We start from the raw sequence: 27,050 nt of genomic DNA, 5'->3' as shown, positions 1-27,050 counted from the left end.
TAACGATCCTGACTTGAAAGTTACTGAGTTACAGGTAGGATGAAATTTGCAGTGCTGTGTGGATTGAAGTGAAAAACGCATTCCGAGATGTCCATCTGGCCTTGTCTTATACTCTGCATCAATTTATGTAAGGATGAAAGATGGAAAATTTGCCAAATTTGCTGATTTGACTTACACTCTGCATTGACTTATAGGCCGGCAAATACAGTACTAAGTGTCTGTCTTAAAATCCACTGGATGGCAAATATAAACTGAACTTGATGCAGTCTTTGTGGCTATCAGTAGTTCATTATGGAGATTGCAGGTAATGAAGCGTCATTTATGTTCATCTTTGCACTCATCAGAGACGAGATGATACTGTTGTTCAAATTTCCCTGCTGGATTCTGTGAATAAATCCTACCCAGAACAGAGTTGTTATTGACAACCCTTATGTTCACATTGTCAGAACTGTATCTAATGCAGTTGTGCCTCAAGATATGCTTGTCTCCATAGAAGAAAAGAATATACATCACATTTGGAATAGACCACATTATTGGGGTGGGGCAACATATTTTTCACAATTTTAAGGGGTTCCTTATAGGTAATAAAGTAGTAATAAAGGCCTCTGTCCAGTATGGTATTAATGCTTTATCAACACAAGTGGACTGTGCAAACATGAGCATGTGTTTATTTATGTCTTTCAATCAGTTGATTTCAGAGCTAAATTCATCCTCAAAAGCATGGGTCAATTTATAGTTCGTATTTTAACTAGACAGAGAAGTTGTTTTCTGTCTCTCTTTTTTGTTTTCCTTTAACACAACTGGCAGCAGAAAACAACTGTCTGAGGTATGATTTATGCTGGAGCATCAGCTCTGATTTTCAGGCATACTATCAGGGGCATTTGCTACTAACTGATAAATTTATTTTATCTGACCTTTGAATGTGGAAAATAAGTATAATCCCTCTTCTTGGAGCCATGATGTTAAATCCTTCAGAACACTCACTTTGTAGTATTAATCCTTGTCAGAACAGAATATCCCTGTATCCAGTGACCATTCACCTTGCATTTGAACTGCTGATGCATGCATGGAAAGCAGAATCACCCCTAGGCAAGAACATGATAAAGCAAAACCTGTATCACTGAGAACTAATTGTGACACATGCTCCGAGTGAGCGCACATCACTTTAATACAATTTCCATTCCTGAGAACTGACTAATGCATGGGAATTCTGAATGGAGACTACTTGATCATCCCATGACTTGTAATTGGCAGGTGACTGATGGTGGTCATTGGATGAGGTGACTAGTACTGCATACCATGAGCTGATTGCCTGGTACTAGTCCCTCACACCAGGCATCCTACCAGGGTTTGATAACCGTTACAATGAATGGGATAAGGTTGATGTCCACTCTCTACTTTATGGCTAGTCCATACAGGGATTGGGCACAGGGCTTTGATCTCGCTTATCTAGGATATTGGACAGGGTTGATTGTACCCTACCCCATATGCATAGGCCTGCCTGTGAACTGTTAAGCAGTGTAGTGTATGTTACTTTTAACAGCAATTTTAACCATTTTACATTTTTGGTACACATCTATTATATGTGGAAAAATTTAAGAGTAAAGTCCGATTGTTATAGCTGTGTAATTATTTATCATGGAAGACTTTTTTTATTTGCTTTAAAATCTTGAGAGAGCTCGTTCACCGTCATGTCAATGAGGCCGTGTGACCAACCGTAGCTGCCATTTCTCATACTCGAAATTTACAGGTTTTTCATCTGCGTCTACATCACTAAGTCATCTGAATTTGATAATTTATAAAAACTAATTTCTGCCTACATAATCGTGAAAACTTTGTAAGTACTGAATGAAATCCGCGACTGCCATTTTGGAGATTGGAGATTACGACCCAGTTACTTTAAATAGCAGATATCGACCAGTGCATAAACAGTGACCACGTGATCTGACGTAATTGTCATTCGCAGAAATGAATGTAGTATCTAAATGGAGGTTTTCCCCGAAGGTGGTGCTACGAAAACCGGCTTAAAATGACTGATGTTTACAGCCGACGTCAAAAGGCGCTTCCATGCAACTTGAGTAGAGACGTCAAAAGGCGCTTCCATGCGAATGGTGTAGAGGCGTCCAAAGACGCTTGTATGAGGTAAAGGGTTATGTTGCCCATTCAACCCCATTGTGGAATCCCATTTCCTGCGGTACTCCTCCTGAATCTAAAGGGTGTCATTAATCCCATTCACTACTGAGAGTGAAAGAAAGAGGACAGTCTACTGTCCTCTCCATAAGTAGAGACAACATGGTGAACCCCCAATTATGAAGTCCATTTCTCCAAGGAGGGTGTTTAGAAGGAATTGTCCTGTCTTGCTAATGAAGGCATGATGACAGACTCTCAGTTTTAATAGACTTTTACTTAAGTTCCCAGTTGGTTCAGGTTCATCATCATCTTTGATGCGTTTTGACTCGTGGGTCACCCAGTTACAGGATCCAGTTGCCCGTTTTTACCATCTACCCTCCAACACTGGAATTGTGTCTCCCAGTTGGGGATATCAGCAGGAACCGGAGATCATATCACTGTTAAGACTCTAGAGGCTTTGAAATTCTAGGATCATGCATTAGTTATTATAGCCTCACAGATTGATCTTTATTGTAGCTGTCACCATTCACCTGTTAAAGGATGACTCTTTTGACCACGCTACTAGTGACTATTGGAAAATTAAATGTGAATGGTGCTGTCTGTGGGGCTTGTTCATCTCCATAAAGATTCCACCTGCATACATCAATGGTCACACAGGAGCACAGCTCGGGTACTTGCCCGTTCACAATTACCTGGGGTAATAAAAAGGAGTCATTGGGTACTTGTTTACCATGTATGAGATTTTCTGCCAGTTCTTGATAAGGTGGCTCTCACTTTGTTTTCAAGTTGACAATCCTTTGAGCCACATATATGTGTACTTTTTCAGTGCCAATCAGATGTCTGACTCTTATAGTAAATACCTTATTTCCATAGCTTGTTCATTAAAAAAATATTTTTAAAAATAAAGTAATAAAAAGTGGTTTCTGTTCCACTAAAAAAAGTTGAGAATATTCTTAAAAAGACAACTGCTGTGTAAGAATAGCATAAGAGTACTTTCCTTATTTGCTATTTATAGCAACTGTATATAAACAATTTCCAAGATGGGTTTCTTCAAGTATGAACTTTGTCTCACAGATTCATTATATTGATAAGCTCATTAGGTAGCAGACCAGTCTATACTTTTAAAGAAAATGGTGCCATATGTTTAGCAAAATGCTTTACAGTATGAGTTGTGTTTTTTATATGACTGAAAATGTTAGAGCAAATGGATCTTTTCAAACTTCAAAATATGTCAGATCAAATAAAATAACAAATCAACACCACTTTTCTAACTTTGAAAAAAGAATGTGAGAGTAATGTAATAGAGCACTTTGAGCACCTGACCATGATCATTGCAGAATTCCAGTTCACGATCATTCAGCAAAAGTTACACATGTAGACTTAAAAAAATGCTGATCATAAATAATTTTTCACTATATTTTGTGTTTGTATTCTGGTTCTAATGCATTCAGGTTTTGCATGTAATATTTAGAGATGACCATAGGTTGTGATACATATCAATACTGTGAATTTTAAAAAATGTGGGCTTAACAGGTTTGTGCACATTTAATACAATTTCCCTTTGATTGGGTACCCAGGTAACTGTTCATTAGGATCAACTGGTACCCAGTAGAAATTTCCAAAAATTTTGACAGCTGTAATCCATACACAAGTTGACTGGTGTCTAAGATTCTGGCTGCAGTGTTTATTTAGAGTCTGGCACAGTAGTCGTGCAGGGCTTGTGGTTTGGGTAAGAGTCTTGAATGCATATCAGCAGCTTAGAAATGTGAGCTATTTTTCTAGCACCACAAGGGTAAATAAGCCACACCAGACCTCATTGCTTAATGGTTGCTGTGGTCAACACCTCAGTTATATCATACCTCAGACATCAAAGGGGCACTCATGCCCCTTCTCTCTACCTGAAAGTTTGGAACCTCATGAATTGGACAGATTGATTGGAGACCACTCGCAGAGACTGTCACATTTTGGGCAAGAGAAATATTGTGAGAGATGGCATGTCTTGGCAGGGATGAGAAGTCTTCCAGGAATGCTTGTGAACCAGTCAGGTGCAAGACAGTTTTTCATAGTGTCAAGATCTATTGGTTTGCAGTGAGGTTGAAGAGCACGTTTCTTCTCTACTTCTCTCCATTTCCAGACCAGAGGGCATGGGCATTAGATGCTTTCAGTCTAAAGTGGGATTAATTATATACTTATACCACCAACTTTTGAGCTGTCTGAATAGAGGACTGTTAACATGGGACAGGCATACAGTGACCCATTCATGTTACTCAGATAGTACAGTGCCATTTATGAGATGTTTGATATAAAACATTGCATAAAAATTTTTTCTCTTGTCACTTCTGTGCAACATTTACATATCCATTGGTCATTTAAAATTTGGACAGATTTTAAACATGGCACAAATATATATATATTTTTTTCAGTCTTGAATAGGTTCACATTTCTCTTAAAAGGATTAAATCAGTAGTATTTTGAAACATATAAAATAAGGTTTATCTTTTATGTACTACTAATATTACTACCAGCGCCAACACCAACTGGAAGTATTGGTATACATTCATTAATTGTACAATGCCTGATACTGTTATGCAGATCTTGCTTAATTTAGAAATATTGTTACGGGTTTGCTTTTGAGACACTAAAGTGTGATGAGAAAATCACATATATTTAAGAGAACATTTCTTGACAAATTTTCCCATTGTTTTACAGGTTGCTATCATTAGCCGCTATTTTCAATTGGAAAGCGAGGACAGTCTCCATCAGATCGAATTCAAAACTGAAGCACAGTATCCATTGTATTTGCCACCTTTTAATTTAATTGTCAACCCACTACGACTACCAAATACTACATATCTTAACAAAAGAAGGTAAATTTGCAATATTCTACATCATTGGGTTTGTTTCCATTGGTTCAACTTATGGAGTTTGTGATTTAATGTGTATTCCACCATCAAAATTACAATTACTGTGTTTTCTATTTTCTCACACTCACTGTGCATTTGTATGTATGTCAACATTTGTTATGTTTTATATGCCCACAGAAAGGGGGATCTTATAATGTAACAACCATGATATCTGTCCAGCCATCTGTGCATGTAACCTTTTCATTTCTGCACACTGACTTTAATTTTTCACTATCTGCCATTACCAAACTTTGTGAACAGCAAAGTTTAGGGTAAGTAAGAAGCCTTTTGATTTGGGATTCAAAAGGTTTAGGTCAGTGACTGGAATAAGAATGTTTTCTGTATGGTAATACTAGCCCTACATTGCAGACCTGGACAAGCATTGTGTGAGGATGAAGCCCATTGATTTTGGGATCAAAGTTCAAAGGATAAAAGTCACAGTAGCAGAAAATTGGTTCATGCACAAAAACTCAAATTCTTGGCAATATGCCTTTACAAGACTTTCTGTTTGCATTACACTTTGGTAAGGAAGAAGCCATTGATTTTGGCATCATTAAGGGTCAGGGTCAAGGTCACAGTGACTGAGAAAATAATTTGGTCCAAATATATTAGTCTTATCTCACATACCCATTAGGGCTGCAAGGGCATGCAAATCGTGCAGTTTATATGAATTTGTGTACCATGAGGTCAGAGATGTACAAAAACTACCACAAATTAGTTTAAACTCATACAAAAATGTAACCTGCACATTATACAATTTTTATTTAACTGTTAACCTCTAATGTACTAGTTGCAGTGTAAGATACTTAACTGGTAGAGATATTGTATCACTTGTTGTGACATGTCTTTATTTCAGGAAAGCAACTGTTTACTCATCTGGGTTCATTGACTTGGCATACATTCAGCCAAATATGATAACCACATTGTATTCTGGAACAAGCATTCTGTTGTTAGATCCTTGCATCAAGGAAGTTTTTCAAATGCATATTTAAAAATATGGGCTGCCTAGAACACTCTAAATGGCTGATTCCCAAAATGAGTCATCTTTAGATGATGATTTTGTTTGGCAAATACTGGCTGATGATTGTGACAATGACAGTGATTTTTAAAAGTTATGAGCTATATCAGGTTATTGGAGCTAAGAGAGTGTTTGAGATAGCAGTGAATAATTTAGATCCCCAGAGTGACCAAGTGGTCTAAAGTGCTCTCCGTTATGGATCACTGCCATCTCACCTCTGTCTGCGTGGGTTCGAGTCTAGGATTCGGCCAATGTGGGTATGTGAGAAAGCTTGCCAGTTGCTTCTCGTGGGTCGGTGGTTCTTTATGGGGTTTTCCCAGGTTCTTCCTCCACCATTAATACTGGCTGCCATGTATAGCCTATTGTGTGCGGGTAAATGGCTTTAAACCCTAAAACAACAACAACCCCCATTTCACAGTCTGTTATCTGATGGGGCATACATAGAAGAGCTATGACAGCTTGACCAAATTGGAAAATACAGTTTCCCACAACTCATAGGTATAGTCTTTTGGATTCTTCTGCTCCAGAATAAAACTTATCACTAGCATGAGCTCTGCCAAAGTTTCATTGTCTTAAACCAGCTGACTACTATGCCTGATTTCTTCTCTGTTCAGTAATACTATATTAGGGTTTTAGTTACCTTTTTAATTTCATTCTCAATTCTTATTTGTTCATTTTAGCTTAAACCTTATAGGGCTATATAGTTGGAGGGAGAAAAAAAAAGAATGAAAATTGCACTCTACTTTTAAATTCTTTAAAATATTCAGTAATTTTGTAACAGGTCATATTGGTCTGAATTCATTGGAAAAACATAGCACAATCACGTAACGAATGACGAAGCACATTTACTTTTCAGTACGTTCCAAGTCGGTAAAAGTTAGTTTGCATTTTAAGCTGCCATTGGCAGCGTTCATAAGCATAAACTTTTTCCTTACAAAAAGGAAACTTTCACAACACAGTTAACGTGTTCCAGTCATGTTGGAAAATGCAAAAATCCATTAAGTTTGGTACTGACTTCCTTTGAAGAAAAGCTATTGAAGTCACCGCCAAAGGACAACTTTGAAGAACCAAACAAATGCCCATTTCTTATTGTGGCGGCAACATCAAATAATTGTATTGCATGAATGAGACTGGTATTTTTTCCATTTGCTGAGTGCATTTTCATAACAGTTGGTGCTTCAAAGGTAATCTGTTTCCTTTGAAATTTCAGCAAACTATTTTATCTGGGTACATTTTTCAAAAGGAATTGGCCATCATAAACCAATAAGTAAGATGTATTTTTCTTTTTTACATTTGTGGTAGCAGCATGATGTTGCCTTCACACATATGTCTGAAAATTAACAAAGGGTCAACGGACGATAGAGACACAGGTGTTCTGATGACAGGGATTATTACAGAAAGTGTAAACCAATGGTTGTATATAAAAGTTCAAACAGCCAACAATGTCGCCAATAAATTAAAAAGAACACATGGTATGTTTTGCAGCCAGTAAGGAAAACCAATCCAAGATTGCGACATTGGCGAAGACCTACGTGATCCCAGAATAAACTTTTTATGCGTTATTTTTCATACTTTTAAGAAGAAAAAGTACTTTTTCGAGTGCGAGAAAAAATGCATATAAAATTTCAGGTGCTAAGCCACGATGGTCTTGTATTATTCATATGCAATCTCTTCCCCAAAATGATAACAAACCTTTTACGTTTTTTTCATACTTTATAAGAAATAATTTTTTTTGTGCACATGAAAAATACATGTATATGAAATTTCAGGAGCCATGCCACGACTGTGTTATATCCAAATTTGTGTTATAATGGAGTGCAATATAGCGGGGTCACACTGTACTGTTTATTTCGGAGCCTAGTTACAAAGAATGGACTGCATTTTCAAAATTTATTTCAAACCAATCATAATAACAATGGCAACAGTCAAAATATATTTCAGGTCTGTAATACCCCAAACTAGCTATCCAAAAGAGCAAGTCGTTAAAATTTTAACGGTGCATAATATGCAAAAACTAATCATACTTGAACACTATTCCGACAACTGAAATAATCATATTTTAATGCATTTTATATATCAAATACATTCCACCTTGGAAAAAAAATTGCCACTATTCACAAATTTGCCAATAAACTTTGATGCAGATGGGTTAGTCGATTTCAAGACAGTGATGTGTAATAACTGTTGTTTTTCTTCATGCATCTAGCACCCCTTTTTCTTTTCCTGTAACTTAAAATGAATTGGGTTGTTCCATTTTGTAAACATGATCTATACAAATTAGCACAGTGGGCTTACTGGCAGTGTCTTTCATCGACTTAATATATCACCCTATCTAATGTTGGCCATTTAAGTAGTATATGAAATGGTGATTGTTTATACCTGACTTTGCTACCTTTAAATTGTTGTATAAGCTGTCCAAAGGATAGTTTTACATGAGTTCTAAGCAGGACTGTTTACATTTCTACATGGTACCTGTTACATACATACCCTGAAGTGTGGGGGGGATCTTGAAGATTACTAAAATATGTTTGTATTTTTCTAAACATGACCACGTCATTGGGTTTGGAGATAAATAACCATGTCATGTGTTATGCATACATGCCAACCATTACGCTTTTGGCATAATCATTACGCTTTTTTTCACTAAATTACACCTTGCGCATAAACGTATATGGATTACACTTTTTCAGTATATCCACCTTCCAAAAAAAATCAATTGTTTGTTTTCTCGTTTTTATTAACATCCCATTAATCCCACAACCGTATTTTAGAAAAGACGACTTCTACGTAACTACAATATAAGAGTATGCTTGTACGTGCACTTTCCTTACAGTATTATGTTCTATTTATAACAACTATCCTATTACCCAGAAACATGCTGGTTCTGCTTTCAAACTTTCGACCTCGTATTCTGTTTATAGCAGCTGTATGGCTTAGTGAGGAGAGAACAGACTGGTTTTTTAATTTCTAATATTTACTCGCAGATTTATCTTTTCCAATTTATATTTAGTACAGAACCAGTCTATAGGTATTTGGCACTAAAAAGTATAATTTATTTTAGTCGATGCATGTATGAGAACAAAAATATCTCCTTTCAAATAATTTCACAGATGGATTAGAAAAAGACCAAAAATAAATGAAACACAAAATAACAGAATCCTCCAAAGATGAGGACACGAGGGCAGCATCACGTGATGTCTATTGCAGGCCGTGTGGAAATAATTTTACTATTTATCGTTAAACATCTTCAGATGTATTCTAGTTGATGTTTGTATTAGAGCATAAATATTTTTTTCAAAGAATTTCACAGGTGGATCAGGAAAAGAAAAAAAACCCAAATCCTTCAAAGATGAATACATGAATGGCATAATATAGCGTTCCATTCTCTGGCACAGGGGCTCGTATTGTTGCTTAAAATTGACCTGTCATACATGTACTATATAGTACATGTATGACAGGTCAGTTTTAAGCAACGATACGAGTCCCTGTATTCTAGGGCAGCATCATGCTCATACCAGTCTTTTTATCTACTGCAGAAATAAATTGTGGACATGAATGTTATAAATGCAGGGGTGTTATTTACCGAGTTCTTAATAGAAAGATAATGAAGATCTTGCTATTGGTGCAGAAGCAAGAGAATTCGTAGAACACAATTCTACTCTAGCTGTGTAGGTGTTTTATGATAATGTTAGAGATTATTATGCTACAGCCTGTGATTACATGCTCCAGAAATTCCCCTATGGAGATGAAGTGCTTTTAAATGCTTCAGTTGCTGATGTAAATGAGAGACAGTCAAAAAGCTTCAAAAGTGTTAGATTCTTTGTCAAGAGATATCCCTTTCTATTACCATCCTTGCCTACCTTGGATCATCTGGAAGGAGAATTCCTGAAGTATAAAGTTGGGATTCTACCTGACAATATACTTAATGCAGATAGAGTTGATGTGCAGTGGCACCTTGTTTCCTAGCTAAAAGACACAATCACTGTAAGATATAAATTTCCTCCTCTTTGTCAGATTATGAAAGGAATATTGGTTCTTTACTATTCTAATGCTGACTGTGAGAGATTGTTCAGTATTGTTAACAAAAATAAAAGTAAATTCAGATCCTGGCTCAGTAACCCAGTACTTTGTGCTCTGCTGGTGTGCAAAACATTCATGGTCTCAGCTGGTACAAAGTGTTTTAAAATGTAACATGAAAATCGGTTGCTTTCAAAAGCTAAAAGTACTACGTATGAAAACTGGAAGCAGTAAAGGATGTAAAAGGACAAGAGGGGCAAATAAATCATTGTTTATTGGAATTTTTAGCATGTTATATGTGGATTCCTCTTTTTGTCCACTTGGATTACACTTTTTCCTCGTCAGGGGTTGGCATGTATGGTTATGGCAGATATGCCGTTTGATTTCATGGTTAAAGATGGATTCCCAACAAACAGTTAATAGTATTTTCTTTCCTAAAAGGCATTTGAAAGAAAATGTAGAACAGTCCCTGCCCAAACTAATATCTGTGCTGGTAACTATAGTTTTGTACTGAGCACAACACTCCGTTATTAACTTGTACCCGGATAACCCTTGAACCTTGTAAGACAGTGTCATCCATGCATCTATTTTTTTGTGATGAAAATGCAACCCCTCACAAATGGCCTTTATTTATTGAACATGAAGAAAATTGCAATCAAAAGTGGCAAATGAAACCTTTATATATGCCATCATTTTAGTGTTGAAAACGGTGGTTAGTACCTGGAAATTTGAATAATCCTCATGAAATTCTAACTTTTAATAGGAATTATTTACTTTGTTAAATTTTCGTTCAAATGATTAATTCTCAGTACATTATAAATAATGTATTTTGATCAATGGAAATGTCATTAATGCCCCCAGTTTCAGTGTAATCATCATCAGTACAGTATGCACTCTTGTATCCAAATGTGAAAATGTCATTCTGCCGTCACAGCTATGTCCATGAATACTTATGTGAGAACGTAGTCAAGTGCTGACTGTGTTTCGATCTCTGACTTGTGGAACTATGTAGAGTTTTTTTTACACCCAATTAAAAGCAGACTTACTCTTTTTATTATATCTTTTGTATCAAATAAAATGAAGGAAGTGGAAGAACAGAAAATTAAAAGGTATGCAAATCCTACCTGGAAAAGAGCTAGCAGTCTGTCATGCATCAGGTCATCTCATTTCAACTGATCAATCTGCCACTGTCATAAATATTGTTGTACAGATAATATAAGTAAACTCCTTCAAATTAGCATTCTCGTTAACTAATATGATCAAAGATAGCAAGGCAACCAAGTGAAATGAATACTTGGTGAATAAAGTTTCCTTTCACAGACATGGTTCATTTTGGAGAAGTGATTTCCAGAGTTAATAGTGAACTTAAAATGTCTGAATTGACAATCAGAGATTTCCTCAAAGATGAGAAGTTTAAGTATTACTTTATGAAATTTTGCTACATTGCGACTCTGTGGTCACAAAGTAACAGAAAGAAGCAATATGAACATGTTTTGTAACAGTTAACAAAGAATTTAATTACCAAAGTCATAAATAATGGTCCTAGATGAATAAAAAGTTTTGTATAAATTTCAAAACTGGATTTGTTCTAGTCCACCAAGAATTGTGACATTGTCAAGAAGGTGTCATCCAGAACTCCTTCAAATAATTGACAACAGTTGCAGAATAATATCATAGCCCAATAATAGGGCACTTTTTGTTGCCACGAAACAGTCCAAGCAAATGTTTTTTTTTCTCTCAAATAATATCTAAGTACAACTTAAAACTTGTCTGCAAACTTACAACTAGAAATGAGGATGACTCCATTATCAGAATGAAACTGATTGCTTGGTTCTCCCCTTATATCACCTAATATTACGACTCTTTTTTCATAATTAGCCCATGTGACAGATCACACTACTCATTTTGCGTTAAACTAGCCTTTTCATACGACCTAGCCTGACAAATGCAAAGTTGCTGAGTTCTTCTAGAAATGTCAAAACCCCATGAGCCAATGAGAAATTAATCCAAAGGTGCCATTAAGATAATTATTATTAATTGCCAACACATACATAAGTATCTATTTACAGATCCTGTGTAACAATATCTAAACAGACTGGGGACAATGTAGGCAAACCTTAACTGAAGATTTTCTATACAATTTACAGCCATGAATAAAAATTACAAAAATTAAATAAAATCATACCAGGAGTTACAAAAAACGTAGATATACATAACTAGTAAAACATTCTTTTTAAAATCAAGTTTTGGCATTGACTGCTTCACAAAATAAATATCCCTTTTTTTAAATAAAGCCTCATTAACTTTCAAATGCACCTTTCATTTTCCTTGATGTCTAGCTGGGATCGCATTCCCTTCGTGTTTTTTTGTGAAGCCATTCAGTAATTCTCACCCTCACTTACATTGCAGTCTGTGTTTTTGGACCTTGATGTGCACGAGTTGTAGAGGAAGGGGTGTATAGCCTTTATTCTTGGACCCATGCAGCCTAGTAGTGGTCAAGTTCAAAAAGTCGGGTCAATACTGTTCCATTATTGACTTTTAAGAGAATAAAGAAAAGGGTAGTGACAGATTTTAAGCATGAACCAATAGGAGTTACTATCCCTTTTTTTTTTTTTACAAAGCCCCATTAACACTCAAACACACCTTTCATTTTCCTTGATGTCTAGCTGGGATCACATTCCCTTCATGTTTTGTTTTTTAGGCCATTCAGTAACTCCTGTTCACAAATCTGGTTCTAAGGATGATGCTTATAACTACCAACCAGTCTCAATACTACCAAACTTAAAAATTGATTGAAAAACATGTCCATGACTCATTCATGTCATATTTAAGCAAACACTTGTTACACACTAATCAATCAGGCTTTAGACTGAAACATTCATGTGCGACTGCCTTGATCTCCATAACTGATAAATGGCTTCAAGCACTTGACCAAGGTAGAATAATCGGATCTGTATTTGTAGATTTCAGGAAAGTTTTTGACATGGTGGATCATGAAATCCTTTTGAAGAAACTGAAAATCTACCAATGTGATGAAAGTACAGTTAGATGGTTTACTTATACTTAAGTGAGAGAACACAACATGTTTATATAAATAATGTTTATATAAATAATGTTCTGTCTGAACCTGCAACAATTAGATATTGAGTACCACAAGGCTCAGTTCTAGGACCATTACTATTTATTTTATTTATTAATGACCTACCACTCTTACTAAGGGACTCGATATCATCTACAGATCTCTAGGCAGATGACACAACGTTGTCAGACATCCAAAACACAAAGCATGAATTCGAAATTTCTTTACAGAATGCCCTAAACAAACTGGAGAATTGGTGCACATGCAATGGCATGGTGATAAATACTGGCAAAACTAAAAAATTACCTATCTCAAGACAGCAAACAAGGACAAATCTTGATTGTGATGAACTATGTCTGACATGGAAGGATAAAAATTTGAAAATGGTCTGTCATGATAGACTATTCGTATTTTGGTAGATAATAATCTATCATGGACTTAAACATATCAAACATATCGATTCAGTAAAAAAGTCAATTCAAGTTTATGGCTTCTCAGTAGGTTAAAACATTTTCATCTGAAAGGCACAGAAAACTATTTTATAACAGTTACATACAACCCTATTTAGACTACTGTAATACAGTATGGGTTAATTCAGATGATAAAAACATAACAAAGCTGGCACATCTTCAGAAAAGAGCATTAGGGCTAATGGCAATCCAGGAAGAAAGCAAGGAAAATTTAGCAGGTAATTAAAAATATTACCTATTAAAGACTGAATCTGTTTGAGAAAAGCCAAATTAATGTACAGGATATCCAATAATAGTGCTCCTGAATAATTACAATCACTATTCCCATATAGGCTACCTGGCAATACTCCCCACCTGCGATCCATGTCTACCAAACAGTATAACATTCCCAAACCAAATAAGGAATTATTTTTAAAAAGTTTCCAATACTCTGGAACTTTGCTCTGGAATAGTATTCCAGTTGAGATTAGAAATGCCCACTCTATTTCCTTCTTCCAAACCCAATGCATCCAGTGACTTCAGAGATGCTGCTAAAATAAATAAATTCCTTTGTATGAGGGCCTCAAGGTAGATTTGTTCTTAGCTAATTGTGTTACCTTCTTTATGTAAATAAATAAAGTCATTTATTATTATTATTATTATTATTATTATTATTATAATTATTATTAATATAGACTGGTAATTCCACAGCTGTGTAATGAGTTAAAACCTTTTTGAAGGTCAAAAGTATATTGAAGTTAACAATTTGAAATAATTAGGTGGGTAATGGTATACAGAATTGCCCCAAATGCTTTTGACTGAACAAATATACAACAGCAGATGAATTAGCAGGTTTGAAGTCTTTCCCATTTAAATTAATTCAGTATTGCTTAGTTTACATTTTGCTTTGTTTGTTTCATTTACAAAATGCAACCAAACTTGTTATGTACACAAACTAGTTTTGTACATTACGTAACTGCAAGATTGTGGGTTTGTACTTTAAGATGAGGTAATTTTGTTTGGTAAACATATTTTTGGCCTTTTCAACTTGGAAGCTTGAAGAAACCATGTTGATGATGTGATGGAATGAGATCAGATCATTTGATTCTCCCATAGGAAAACAAGTGACCTAATTTCTGATTGGTTAGCTGCCAAAGTACCTGATCTTGTTTACAGTTAGAATGATCTAGAAAGGATTATTTAAACCTCTTTCTGGTTTTGGAACTGCATCTTAGTTTTCATATAAGTGATGTTTGCCTCAGAATTTTTTACTCCTAGCATATATATCAGTAGTGGAGGAGTCAAGTGGTTGTGTTCAGTTCAGTTGTGTGGATTTAATTTATTATTTCAGTTATTTATTGGAATTGCAAATTGCTCAGATTCAATTTAGTACCTGTTTTAGAATTACTGTGAATTCTCTTTGAGACATTTTGGATTATATCATTGTGATACATCAAGAATATTGGCACATCAGTACGTTAGATTGGACATCATTTGGAATGCCACTGGAACCCATTTGAAATATTCCATAATTTTGGACTTAATGATAGGATTTTTAAGATTTTTTTTTTTTTTTTTCACTTTCTATTTTAAGGAAAAAAATTGTTTGTTCAATTTTACAAAATTTATTGGTTTCGCTCTTTTCTGTTACTTAAAGACCTTTAAGCCATAAAAATAGCAAAAAGTATTCTGATTGAAATATTTGGTTCTGCTGTTATGTATATTTAATTTAATTATCTGTTTTTATTTTTTTTGTAAATTTCATTACATGTTATTGTAATGTAACATTGTTTACTTGACTTGAAATAGCAAACTTTTTACAATGTCATCAAAAGTGGAGATCTTTATTTAAAATCCTACCCAGGGAGCAGTTAGACTGTTTGAAAAAAGATGAATTGCTTCAACTTGCCAGAAAATACGATTTTTCTTAGGCAAAAGCTTCTTTAACGAAGCAAGAAAAAAAAAAATATTTTGATCCAATATTTGGTGGAAAAGAATGTTTTAGATAAAAGTGCTTTGGTTTTGATCATAAGTCTGTATCAGACTCTAACATAAAAGTAAAGGAATTAAATTTAAATACAAGATGGAAATAGAGTTAAGAAAGCTTGAAGTTCAGAAACAGGAGTGTGTGTGTGTGATTTGAATTTTTAACATAGCTTTAAAATAAATTCAGTCATATCGCTACGATGTCTGCAGTTTAACCATTTGTAGTGATGTCTAGCACTGGGACATCATGCTGCAGGCATGTAGCATGATGTCCCACCCAGTCACATTATCCTGACACCAGGCCGACCAGTCCTAACACTAACCTCTTAATGCTGAACGCCAAGCGAGGCAGCTGTTAGTACCATTTTTGTAAGTCTTTGATATGACTCGGCCGGGAATCGAAACCACGGCCTCCTGCATCTGAGGTGGATGCTCTAACCACTAGGCCACCAGAGCGGTCTCATAAAGATGAAAGAGAGAGGAGAATGTAACTGGAGAAGGAGGAGAAGCAAATGCAATTAGATAAGGAGGAAAGAGAGAGGAAAATGCTATTAGAGAAAGATGTTAGAGAGAGAAACAAATGCAAATGGAGAAAAAAGGAGAAAGAGAAACAAATGCAGTTTCAGAAAGAAGAGAAACAATTGCAGTTAGAGAAAGAAGAAAAATGAATGCTATTGGAGAAAGAGGCAAGAGAGATAAACAAATGCAGTTTCAGAAAGAAGAAAAACATGCTATTGGAGAAATAGGCAAGAGAGAGAGAAATGCAGTTACAAAAAGTAGAGAAACAAATCCAAATGCAACTAGAATTGCAGAGAGAAAGAAAAGTAAGAAAGGGAATATCAATTTAGAATAAGAGAATTAGAGCTGGCAAGTGAAAAGCACATCCCCACTTTACATACAAATTAATTGTTAAGCTTTTTAGTAACCGTGGGGTGCATATGTCTGACAATACTGTTACAGCAAATATTGTAGCTTTCTTTGCTTCCTGAAAGTGCAAAGCTTATAGCTCTAAAGATACAATTACTATCACCTCATACAATTTGCAGCTTTGTGGGGCTGAGGATGTCTTATGTAAATTGTACTTGGGTCGCTTCACAAGGGTGATTTGCATTTTCCTGCAACTGTCTTAGCATTGTTTTTCTGTAGGTGGATTGAAGATATTATGAATGTTTTTGTTTTCCTTGTTTGCCTGTGGCCTCCCTGGAAGTCTTGTTGACAATCTTTTCAGTTGTTGACTCGTTTGTATTTAAGAACTTTAGGCTGATTACCATTACTTATGTTACTTATTGTTGGAGGAGTTGACGTTTGATGTCTTTTGTCGTGTCTTTTCAGTAGTTCTTTCAGTGTTTTCTTGAAATTTGAAGCATATTTGGTGGTGGTGGCTTTTGTCAAAGCTGGTCTCCATGTATAAAGTTTCAAATGTCTACAATGATAAATGTTAGCAGCTTGCCACTACATTCATTTTGCAGTCTTATCTTGCCCTTTGTTAGGACTTCTTTTATTATGTAAGGGCTCACCCATCATGGTTCCAGTTTGCAGCTAAATCTCCTTATTTTAGTGGCATTCTTCATAAGAACAGGAGCTCCCATTTTAAAGGTTTAAAGATTTATTTCTTTTATCAAAATTTTGCTTCTGGTGGATTTGTGGATCTTTTTAATGTTTTCTGTTACACTTTGACCTATAAACTACCTGTGTTTGTTAATGCTTGCCAACACATCAACTCTTGCAATCTCTGCTTTGACTATTTTTAGAAATGATACAAGCCTTTCTACCATACATAATCTCAAAAGGTGGGACCTTGGTAGATGCTTGGACACTTGTCCCGTTTGCAAACAGTGGTTACCTTGGATAGCTTATTTTTCACAGGATTCTATTGCCATGTTCTCTCTGCCCATTGGTTTGTAGATGGTATGCAAAGCAAATCCTGTGGACCATATCCAGTTCACTTGTTAGGTTATCTATGAGCTTGTTTTGAATTATTTTACTAGTTCAGTTATAACTGAGTTCATCGGACCAAGGTGACATGATACTTAAGTAGAATACTTGATCAGCACTTGGTAAAATGATCCGTGGCTGCAACAGCGTATTTGTTCCCGTTGTCTGTCATTGCAAGAGGACCAACAATATTGATTCGAATTAAACTTATACTTTGGATAGCACTGGTATAGGATTCAGAGGAGGTGCTGTTTATATTGGTTATAGATTCACTCAGCTGCATTTATCGCAGTAATGTCGTTGTAACATAAATAATTATTTTGATTTGGTTGGTATTGAAAACGAATATACTCATTTTCAGGGGGAATTTGTTCTTACAAAATCTTAAAATAAGTTAGTATCTGATTTTATAAATTTAGTTTTGCTAATTAATTGTTCTAATATATAAAAGGTGCAATTGGAGAAGGGTGGGGGAAGAATCACCTAGCCAATTCTTTCCCTGGGGGAAAGAATTGGCTAGCCTGTTGTTGTTGTTGGGGGGATCACTTAGCCACTTCTTTCCCCGGGGGGAAACTTTCAGCTAAAGGGGAAAGAATCAGCCAGTTGTTTCCCTTGGGAAACTTTCCGAGGGGGATAAATCTGACTACTACACCAGTATGAAGGTCTTGTTTATATGATGCTGTTGGGATATAAAATGTAGCTGCCGATGTTAAAAATAGGAAAGTATTTATACAGTTAATTCTCAAAAAGAACAAGTTTCCTGGAATAAAGTCCTTTTGGTTTTATAAAGTTTTGTTTTATTAGTTTTATAAAGCTAATCTATGATCAAATAGAGCTGCTCTTACTTGAGTTTTAAAAAAAAGAATGAAGTCTTTGAAATGTTTACTGGGGCAATTTTTTAGTTTTATTTTCTTTTGTAAGTGTGAGGTTGCTGATATGGCAGTGTTTATCTCTTGTTGTAATCCTTATTTTCTCTCTCTCTTTAAAAAAATACAGATTTAACTCTTCGACAGGAATGTTGAGTGCCCTAAATGAGGAACTTGTTCCCATTCCACCTAGTACTGAAATACCACATCCAACAGAGTTGGAGGAGTATGCAGTGGCACCTTTTTACTGTGAACAGGGATGTGGTGGAGCCCAGACAGATGAATTTGATATAACAAAGTATGAGAAAGGCACTTGTATCAGCCAGAATCGATGCAGGTATGCACCTTCAGCAATCAAAATGTTTTCATGTTTACTTCATTTAAGATTTCACAATGAAATGAAATGAAAGATGATACAATGTCATGTCAGTGAACAGTTTTTGAGAAAAGACCCAATAATACACACAAGTTTTTGTACCACTTTTTTATCAAACACAATAAGCTTTTATTTATAGAGGGAAATTTTTATATGCCCAGGTCAAAGGCCAAGTGAGCTCAAGGTTTGAACTTTTGTCTGTCATCAATCGTGTGTCATTTATCCATCAACACTTTTTTGGTGAAGACTAGAGACTTCATTTCTGATCTGATTTTGATCAGATTTGGTATTTAAAATTGTATCATCAGGATCTTGGATGTGTTTGATTGAATATGAGTGACTGATGTCCAGGTGTATTAAGGAAGTGATTTTGTATCTGATTGACTTCTCCTGTGAAACTTTATAATTGATATTACTGCCCAGATTTGTAAAGTTATATCATTCATCTATGATTGGTTTCAGTTATGAACAATAGCTATGTATTTTAAAATAGTGATCATGCATCTGATTGACTGAGACTGTGAACACACTAGATGTGACATTTTGTATGTAGATTAGAACATCAAGATCTCAGATTGGTTCAGTTATGAGGGATATCTTTGCATGCTGATGAGGTGATTTACTTTATGGATGGGACTATGAACTCACTTATAAGTCACACACATACATCACGTTAGGGTTACAAAAGGCCAATTTCTCATTAAGTCAAGGTATATTTTGCAAGATTGATTGGAAAAATAAAGATGAAACCAGAGTAAAATAGAATTATATTATTGAGTGGAATATGTCTCCAAGTAAATTGACAACTTGCAATTTCTCCATCACTGTATAACAGCATCCATTAAAGTCCATAATGCTTGACATTATCACTCCAGTTATAAGATAAATCCATGAATTAAGTTGTAGAAATTGTAGTTCAGAATTATCCAATTTACAGTATCACATATGTTAATTCCACAAATTTTATAAAATAAACATTGAATATTACATCTATATTTTTGTGATTCACACTTTTCTATATATGTCATTAATGTCATTTGGTACAAGACCAAGAACTTGTCCTCATTGCCTGATAATTTCTGAAATCCTCCATTGTTGTTTCATCATTCTAAATCATCATCTGTTTATTGTTAATAGTTGTCTAGTCATTGTAACGATCATCTTGGCTCCATTTCCTCAGCTTCACCATCATATGTGGGTGATTGTGTACAGACAGACATAGCTTGGGTTCTGTCAATAACACTTGGATGATGCAGCCTTTGAAATCTAATAAATTGTGCAGGATTGTCAAACAAAGTGAGGGCTGCCATTATAAGCCAATTCTTATCGGGCCACATCTCTGGCATAAAGTTAGCAAATATCACTAGGAGAATTTAATCTAACTTATGGAGAAAAAAATATACTAATTAAATCAAAACTTGAATTGCATTAAATGTTTATACAGCAAAACATAAACGTTAGTACAAATACAGGTTCAGATATGCATGAAAATGGAAACGGGATACTTGCTAGTAAACACCCATGGTAAACTATGGATTTTGACAGACACTTCATTTAGTGGTGGATAGTATTTAATTTACCTTTAATATTTTCAAATTATTAAAATAAAATTAAAAAACTAGAGACACTAGTATATTGTATATAATACCTCCATGAAACCGATAAACAGTGTGCATACAATCTATGCATTTGTGAATGAGAATAGTGACATGAAAGTATACAAAATATTTGAACCAATACGTTAGAAATCCAAATCACACACACACACACACACACACACACACACTACTTTATGCTGCATAAACAATTCTGTATACAGTGTAGTTGCATTTAATTATATCAAAATTATTTGCTTGTGCCACCAGAGACATTAGTTATTATTAATATCTCCCCAGCAATAATTATGAGGGTTGTTATTGCTGTGATTTCTGCCACATGATGACCAATAGTTGTTGCCACAGCAAGATTACAAAAAACATTCCATCAAGTGCATGTTTTGTATTTCATGATCAGTGTGGTTCTCTTGATGATTTAATTTTGCAGTATGTTGTTTCACATTGACCATTTTTCATGTTTATAACATTGCAAGTCTATCCTAGTTCTTCTTTTAATAATGTTGTCACTTAGTATAATTGTATGACAGTTAGACCCTGTGTGGACTATTCATGTCCAGATGCAACATGCAACCAATTACCCTTTTTTCCTGGCACAACTGTCATACAATTTTAAAAGAATTGACGCCTGAAGAATATTCAAGTTTTCAATAATTCCACATTCATGGGGCCTAGCATTACAGTCATTAAAAATATACTGGTTGCCCCTGTGCCTGGTGTATTAAATGATTATTGTTCTCATTTTTGCCCAATAACTGTTACCCAAAAAAAATGTTTCCTTGTTGAGATCTTTCTTGTCTAGTTGAGTCAGTGTTGATGTAACATATTCATTGGAAAATGTAAGCATAGTGTATACAATGGTGAATTCCACTTCATCATTGTAGAGACAATCCCTGAGTGATTTATGCCATGTGGTGCTTTCATTGATTGAGTATTTTCACATGCTAATGCTGATATCTAGTTAGTATTGGCACATTAGGATGGTCCCATCCATTAATTTCTGTTTGACTCTTAATATGATGAGAGTTTGTTAATATCATTATGCAAATATATGTCAACAAGTGGAGCAAAATCGCTATTGACATTGGCATCTTTTATAAGGTCATCAGTCACATTGATCACATCAACCTATCCACCAGACTGAGAAATTCAGCTACATAATAGGGACAGGAAATTTATTGCTGCTACTAAAATGTAGCTGGGGCTGGGTAGGGTGTAAAACTAATTTTAATCATGCTATACCCTGACTCTTATGTCATGGCATAATCATTGTCTGTCAGAAAGATTACTTTTCTGCACACAGACGTGCTAGGTCCATGAATGTACCATGTCTTATTACTTTGCCTCAGAGGTTAGTATGCCAGACTCATGACCAGAAGGGTGTAGGCTAAAGTCCTGCCCAGAGAAGGCCAAGTTAGCTGCCATGGTGTGTCTTTGTGCAAGACCTTGTGCTCTGATTGCCTCTGACAGCATAATATAATTTTTCATGTGTTTTTAAGCATTGAAAGCTAAGCAAAAAATCTGAGACAAAAACTTTGCAATTTACTTTCTTCACCTCCCTTTCAGTCTAAAAGGTGAGTAATAACCCAGGATAGGCAACACACAAGAATGATATTGATCTAAATTTTGGTTATTAAGTAAAGACTTGAAGTCACATAGATTGAGGGCATATCATTGTGTGATATGTAGATGTTGTTGGTAGCCCTTCTTTTTGTGGCTTACCGTTTTTTTAGCAACAGACGTTTATGTACCTGTCACTTTAGTGACTGCATTTCCCTGAAAAATATTTCAGCTCATGTGTTTGTCAGCAATTGAAACTTCAGTAATGAATTGTGCGAAAACATTCTTATGAATAGAAAGTGCTATGGGCAAGTGCAAAACTAAAATGCTGCTAATTAATGCGATAAGTGAACATAAAAACCAGATTTTGGCAGTTGAGCGAAGTAACAAATCCTTTTAATGTGCAATATTTTTTATCAAAGTTGTGGTAATAAAACTGTTAGATTTGCACATAAAAAAGAAAGTATGAGTAAATTAAAAATAAGCACAGCAGATGTAAACAGAAAAAAATTCTTGCTAATTATTGCATGAAGTTTCATCAAGGAAGATCTGTTAAGAAGTACAAAAAGCAGAACTCTAAGCGGCCATTCCTCCCCAACAATATCAGAGACATTGATGCTATAGACTGGATTAGTGGCATTTTGCATACTGTTTGTATATAACATGCAATAACTGAAAATTTCTCTATTTATTATGTCACATGATTATTTTCTTTCTTGCATTATTTGTAATTGCTTTTGAAATATCTTTTTTTGATTGATATTGCAAGCCCATCTTGTATCAATCCTAGTAACTAAGTCTGAATGTCTAAATATGGGCTTTATTTTTCTAAATCTTGAATATTATAAAAGATAAATTTCTTAATAACAACTCGAGTTGTGTGTTTCATTTAAGTAAGCCTAAATTTTTATTTTTCTGGCTGATTGTTTCAGTTCTAAATCTTTCTTCCTGCCTTATTTTAAGATTTGATTTCACTTTTAATTTTCAATAGATTTTTACTTTTATTTTTTGCCCATCAGCCTGTCATGGAATTACAATTAGTGGAAACACCAGACTCAGAAATGCCTGATGTGGAAATGCTAGTTGTGGAAAAACAGGCATAGCCTTGTTGTATTCATCATCATTAATATGGTCATCATATTGATCACTGTCATCCATTATTTTCAGTTGCTTTTCGGGGTACTATGGTTCAGGCTGTGAACAGATGGTATGCTCCTGTAAAAATGGGCACTGCAACATTCCATACACATGTATATGCGATCCTGGTTGGAAGGGAACACAATGTGAACTTGCTATTTGTGTGTAAGTAAATATGGGACAAGTGTTTGTTTTTTACAGTAGATTGCTTGCTGACTTACAATATAAATGACTTGGTTAGAAATCTTTGGAAAATTGAACAGTTCTAGTACATAAAATACCGCCTGCTTTCCTGTCATTTTGCATCATTTTCATAGTTGAATTTTTCAATGCAGGATGATATTTTATGTTTTATATATGTTTATGTTTTCACAAATGCCTGTGCATATGTTCCAGGCTTGATAATTTTAATTTTAAAATTACTTAATTATTTACTGTCAAGCCAGATTCTTTACATCATGTTGAATATACTGTATATATATTGTACATAACAGATAGAAGTCCTCAAGGTAGATTAATTGAGTTACCTTTCTCTAAATAAAGTCTTTATTATTATTATTCTTATTATTATTATTACTTTGCTGTTTTGGTCAGTAGGTCAATACATACATCACAGTTATTCTCCTTTGCTGTGTTGGTCAGTAGGTCAATACATATATCACAATTATTCTCGTACTTTTTTGTTGCCATTTTTCTTACAAATGCTTTTCATTCCTATTTTGTTTTTTGTTATTTATCACCCTACGAAAATCATTATTTAAGAAAATTTCACAAGAAAAACTTTACTCTTACAGGATATTATGTTTTGGGTAGAGAAGAAGAAATATCTGTCAAGTGAAATGGAAACGTGTCATGAGTGACAAGTATCTGTTGACAATGCAGAATGTTTCCACTTAACAACTGATATGTTTTCTTACATCTACTAAAAAGATGTAATTAACACTGTAGATGAGCAAGCTGTACTGCATATATATTTGAAGACAAAACAACAATTTCCATTAATTTATCTCATTCAGTCTGCATCAGCATGGTATATTGTATTAAACACGCTAGATGAATTCTAAAGTTGGTAATGAATTACACAAAAAAAGTTTGAAAGATGTACGATAAACCCTTCCAAATAAATATAAACATGTACTACTACAGGATAAAATGTAAAAGTTAAAGATATTAAAATTTCTTAACATGTTTTCCATTGTGTCATTTGTCATAGATAGGTATTTTGACAACAGTCTATAGATTGCACTATCAATAGCAACTGGTCATTATGAAAGCTATGCCAATGACATCTACATGAATTATGCGGAAAATTATTGTGCCTACATTTCAGGAGATATTGTAACCACTTTTATGACCATTGGCCACACTTTTTCCATTCCATAATTTTAAAGCCATTTGAGATTAAGGGATGAAATTAGCATACATTAGGAGGTGTCAGATACCTGATCAGGTGTGACATCTTCAGTGTCAAGGTCAAAGTATTTAAAGTTTTCTCTTGCACTCTTTTCTACTATAACTGTAAAACCCTTTGAGATTAAGAGATGAAACTCAGTATATTTATAAAATCATCATTAGAAGGTGCATTTTAAACTAACTGGGATTCTTGTTTTCAAGGCTAGCATCATAGACACGATTGTAAGTTTTTCATCACATTTCATTCTTGTCTAAAACTTGGTTACTTTTAGAGATTAAGATTGTAAATACTCCACAAAGAGAGAGAGCTATGCATTAACCGGATTTATTGGAGTGAATGTATTTCATGGATTTCAGTGATAATACCTTTCAAGATAATGATCATACAATTTTGTGTTGAACATATTCAGATTTTTAAATTTGTTTGTGATCTAATGATTTTGTCCCTTCCATGAGCAACATTTGGCCTTATTAGTAATCTGTACTTAGATTTTGACCTTTGGTGAGTTTGTGGAATTGCTACCAACTTGTGCAGTTTGATCATCATGTGAGGATGTGTTTTTTGAATCCAGCAACCTGTCTTGATGACCTGAACAGACACTGCATTGTATTTCCTCATTTCTTCTCCCTACTGTAGATATCTGTATTAGTTGTGAATGTTCATATGTGGGGTTTTCTTTATATAATAGTCTTTATTCCCTTATTTGTCTTCCTTTATTGCAGGGATTGTTGTTCTTTCTGACTCGAGGTACATGTACTGGGCTAATTGATTTGTAAACAGGCATCATTCAATCTTTTCTTGATCTCCTTGTATCACTTAATAGTCTTATACATCCATTGTCTGCTTTAAAGTGAAGAGTAATCATCATGGAGATGTCCAAGTATGAGAACTACCACGTGAGGTTTGGCATTTGCAATTAAACTATGCAGATTATTCTTTACACCGAGAAAAAAAGTTAGATTGGAAGTTCTCTTGTCACATAATCATTAATGTGAATATTTTATTGTAGCAGTAGGTCAGTTATCTAGATTTTATAATAGCATTTGTTGTCTGAAGACACCTCATCTTGTAAAAATTTAGCATGATTGGTCAGTTGACCAAATGAGCTGCTTCTTTAAATAAAGTTTTTACTATTAGAAGTTAGTGTCCTTTTAGGAGAATCTTGAAAATAAACTGGAAAAGCTAGTGAGTAGGGTGGACTATATGAACTGAATATTCATTAGTAGCCATATTGGTATTTTTACAATAAATATTAAAATCCGATGAGTGAAAGATTCAGAGTGATTTATTGGAAAAATAGGTTCTGCATAATTTCAAATTGTCACAGTCAGTACACTTTATATGATGTGCAGTTTAATATATTTTATATGACAACATGTTAACATATCACTTTATGTGAATCTGATTGGTCCAAATAAGCATATGAAATTCTGGTGCAGTCAGTCTGTAACTCTCCGGGATAATGAAAAGGCATCTATTGCTACAGCTTCTGGATCAGATTGCCTGGACACGTTTAATTTGGAAATTCAAATGAAGAGCAAACAAATCTATGTTTGGCTGCAAAAGAACTTGACATAGTTTCCCAAAAATGTTGTGATTGAGTTTCTCTTCTGTTGAATCACTAAAGACAATAAATGTGCAAGAATGCTGGTGCATCCTAGAATCTGAATTGCAGAAAGAAAAATGTTATGTTCGAATGCCCAGAGTCAAATATCTTTGGCGAGAAGCAGATCTCTATTAGATCTGCCTTTATTATATATGTGAGCAACAGATGTTGTGTCGCGAGTTTCAATCAAAATGTGAACAATGTTTCGAGAAACACAGAGACTGTAAGCCCAAAAATGGCTCTGAGCTCCAGTAGATTTATATGATGGACTGTCTCTCATGAACTCCATCTGACATTGACAGATTGGTCTTCTCCTGTCACAAGAACTGTAATATCAGCACCTCAACCAGAGATACATCTGTCTCCAAGTAAACCTCATGGTCTGTTGGGCTTGTATGTGCCCCATTCATCATGTGAAGGTTCTGAATCCACTAGTGAATGTCCTCTTTACTTAAAGAGAATAATAATGTCATGTGATAATCATAGTTACCATTTGCTGTCATTAGAACAAATTTCTCCCACTCTAAATTTCTGTAAGAAAGAGGACCAAGCGGAACTGCTCGAAGAAGACGTGAAGAGGTCAATGAGACATGAAACCTCACAAAATGTGCATGCTGAGGAAGATAGAACACCTTTTCAACTGTTTATAATCTAGTCAACTTTCTCTTGTGGCAAAGAAATGGTAAATTCTATGGAAATTAGGATGAGACCTAAACGAACTATGATCGGAGTAAGGGTCAGGATGGATTTCTCACAATTTATTTGGAAACCTGCAATTTCAATGACGTACAACAGAACTTGTGTATGGTTCTTACATAGATCTGGCACGATTCCTAACCGATGAATCATCTATATAGCAAGACAACATGATGCCTCTACTCCTCAAAAAAGCAAAAATGGGTTTTAAAATCTTAGTGAACACCCTGAGACTGGATGCCAGGCCAAAAGGTAAACAAATGAA

At 34.9% G+C, this 27,050-nt stretch overlaps 1 protein-coding gene across 1 annotated transcript in view; it reads left to right on the top strand.

Moving 5' to 3' along the window:
- Positions 1 to 27,050, top strand: part of LOC149781499 (uncharacterized) — a 314,868-nt gene that overhangs the window by 125,881 nt on the left and 161,937 nt on the right. The window contains exons 11-13 of the mRNA XM_089934975.1: positions 4,840 to 4,997; positions 18,514 to 18,720; positions 23,100 to 23,234. Of these exons, the coding sequence (XP_089791101.1) occupies positions 4,840 to 4,997; positions 18,514 to 18,720; positions 23,100 to 23,234 (500 nt within the window). The remainder of the gene's footprint in view (positions 1 to 4,839; positions 4,998 to 18,513; positions 18,721 to 23,099; positions 23,235 to 27,050) is intronic.

Source organism: Sinohyriopsis cumingii, chromosome 15 (assembly GCF_028554795.1).
Source record: "Sinohyriopsis cumingii isolate HCF-2022 chromosome 15, ASM2855479v2, whole genome shotgun sequence".
Taxonomy (NCBI): domain Eukaryota; kingdom Metazoa; phylum Mollusca; class Bivalvia; order Unionida; family Unionidae; genus Sinohyriopsis; species Sinohyriopsis cumingii.
Note: the sequence above shows the minus strand (reverse complement) of the source record. Positions and strands in the feature narration are given on the sequence as shown.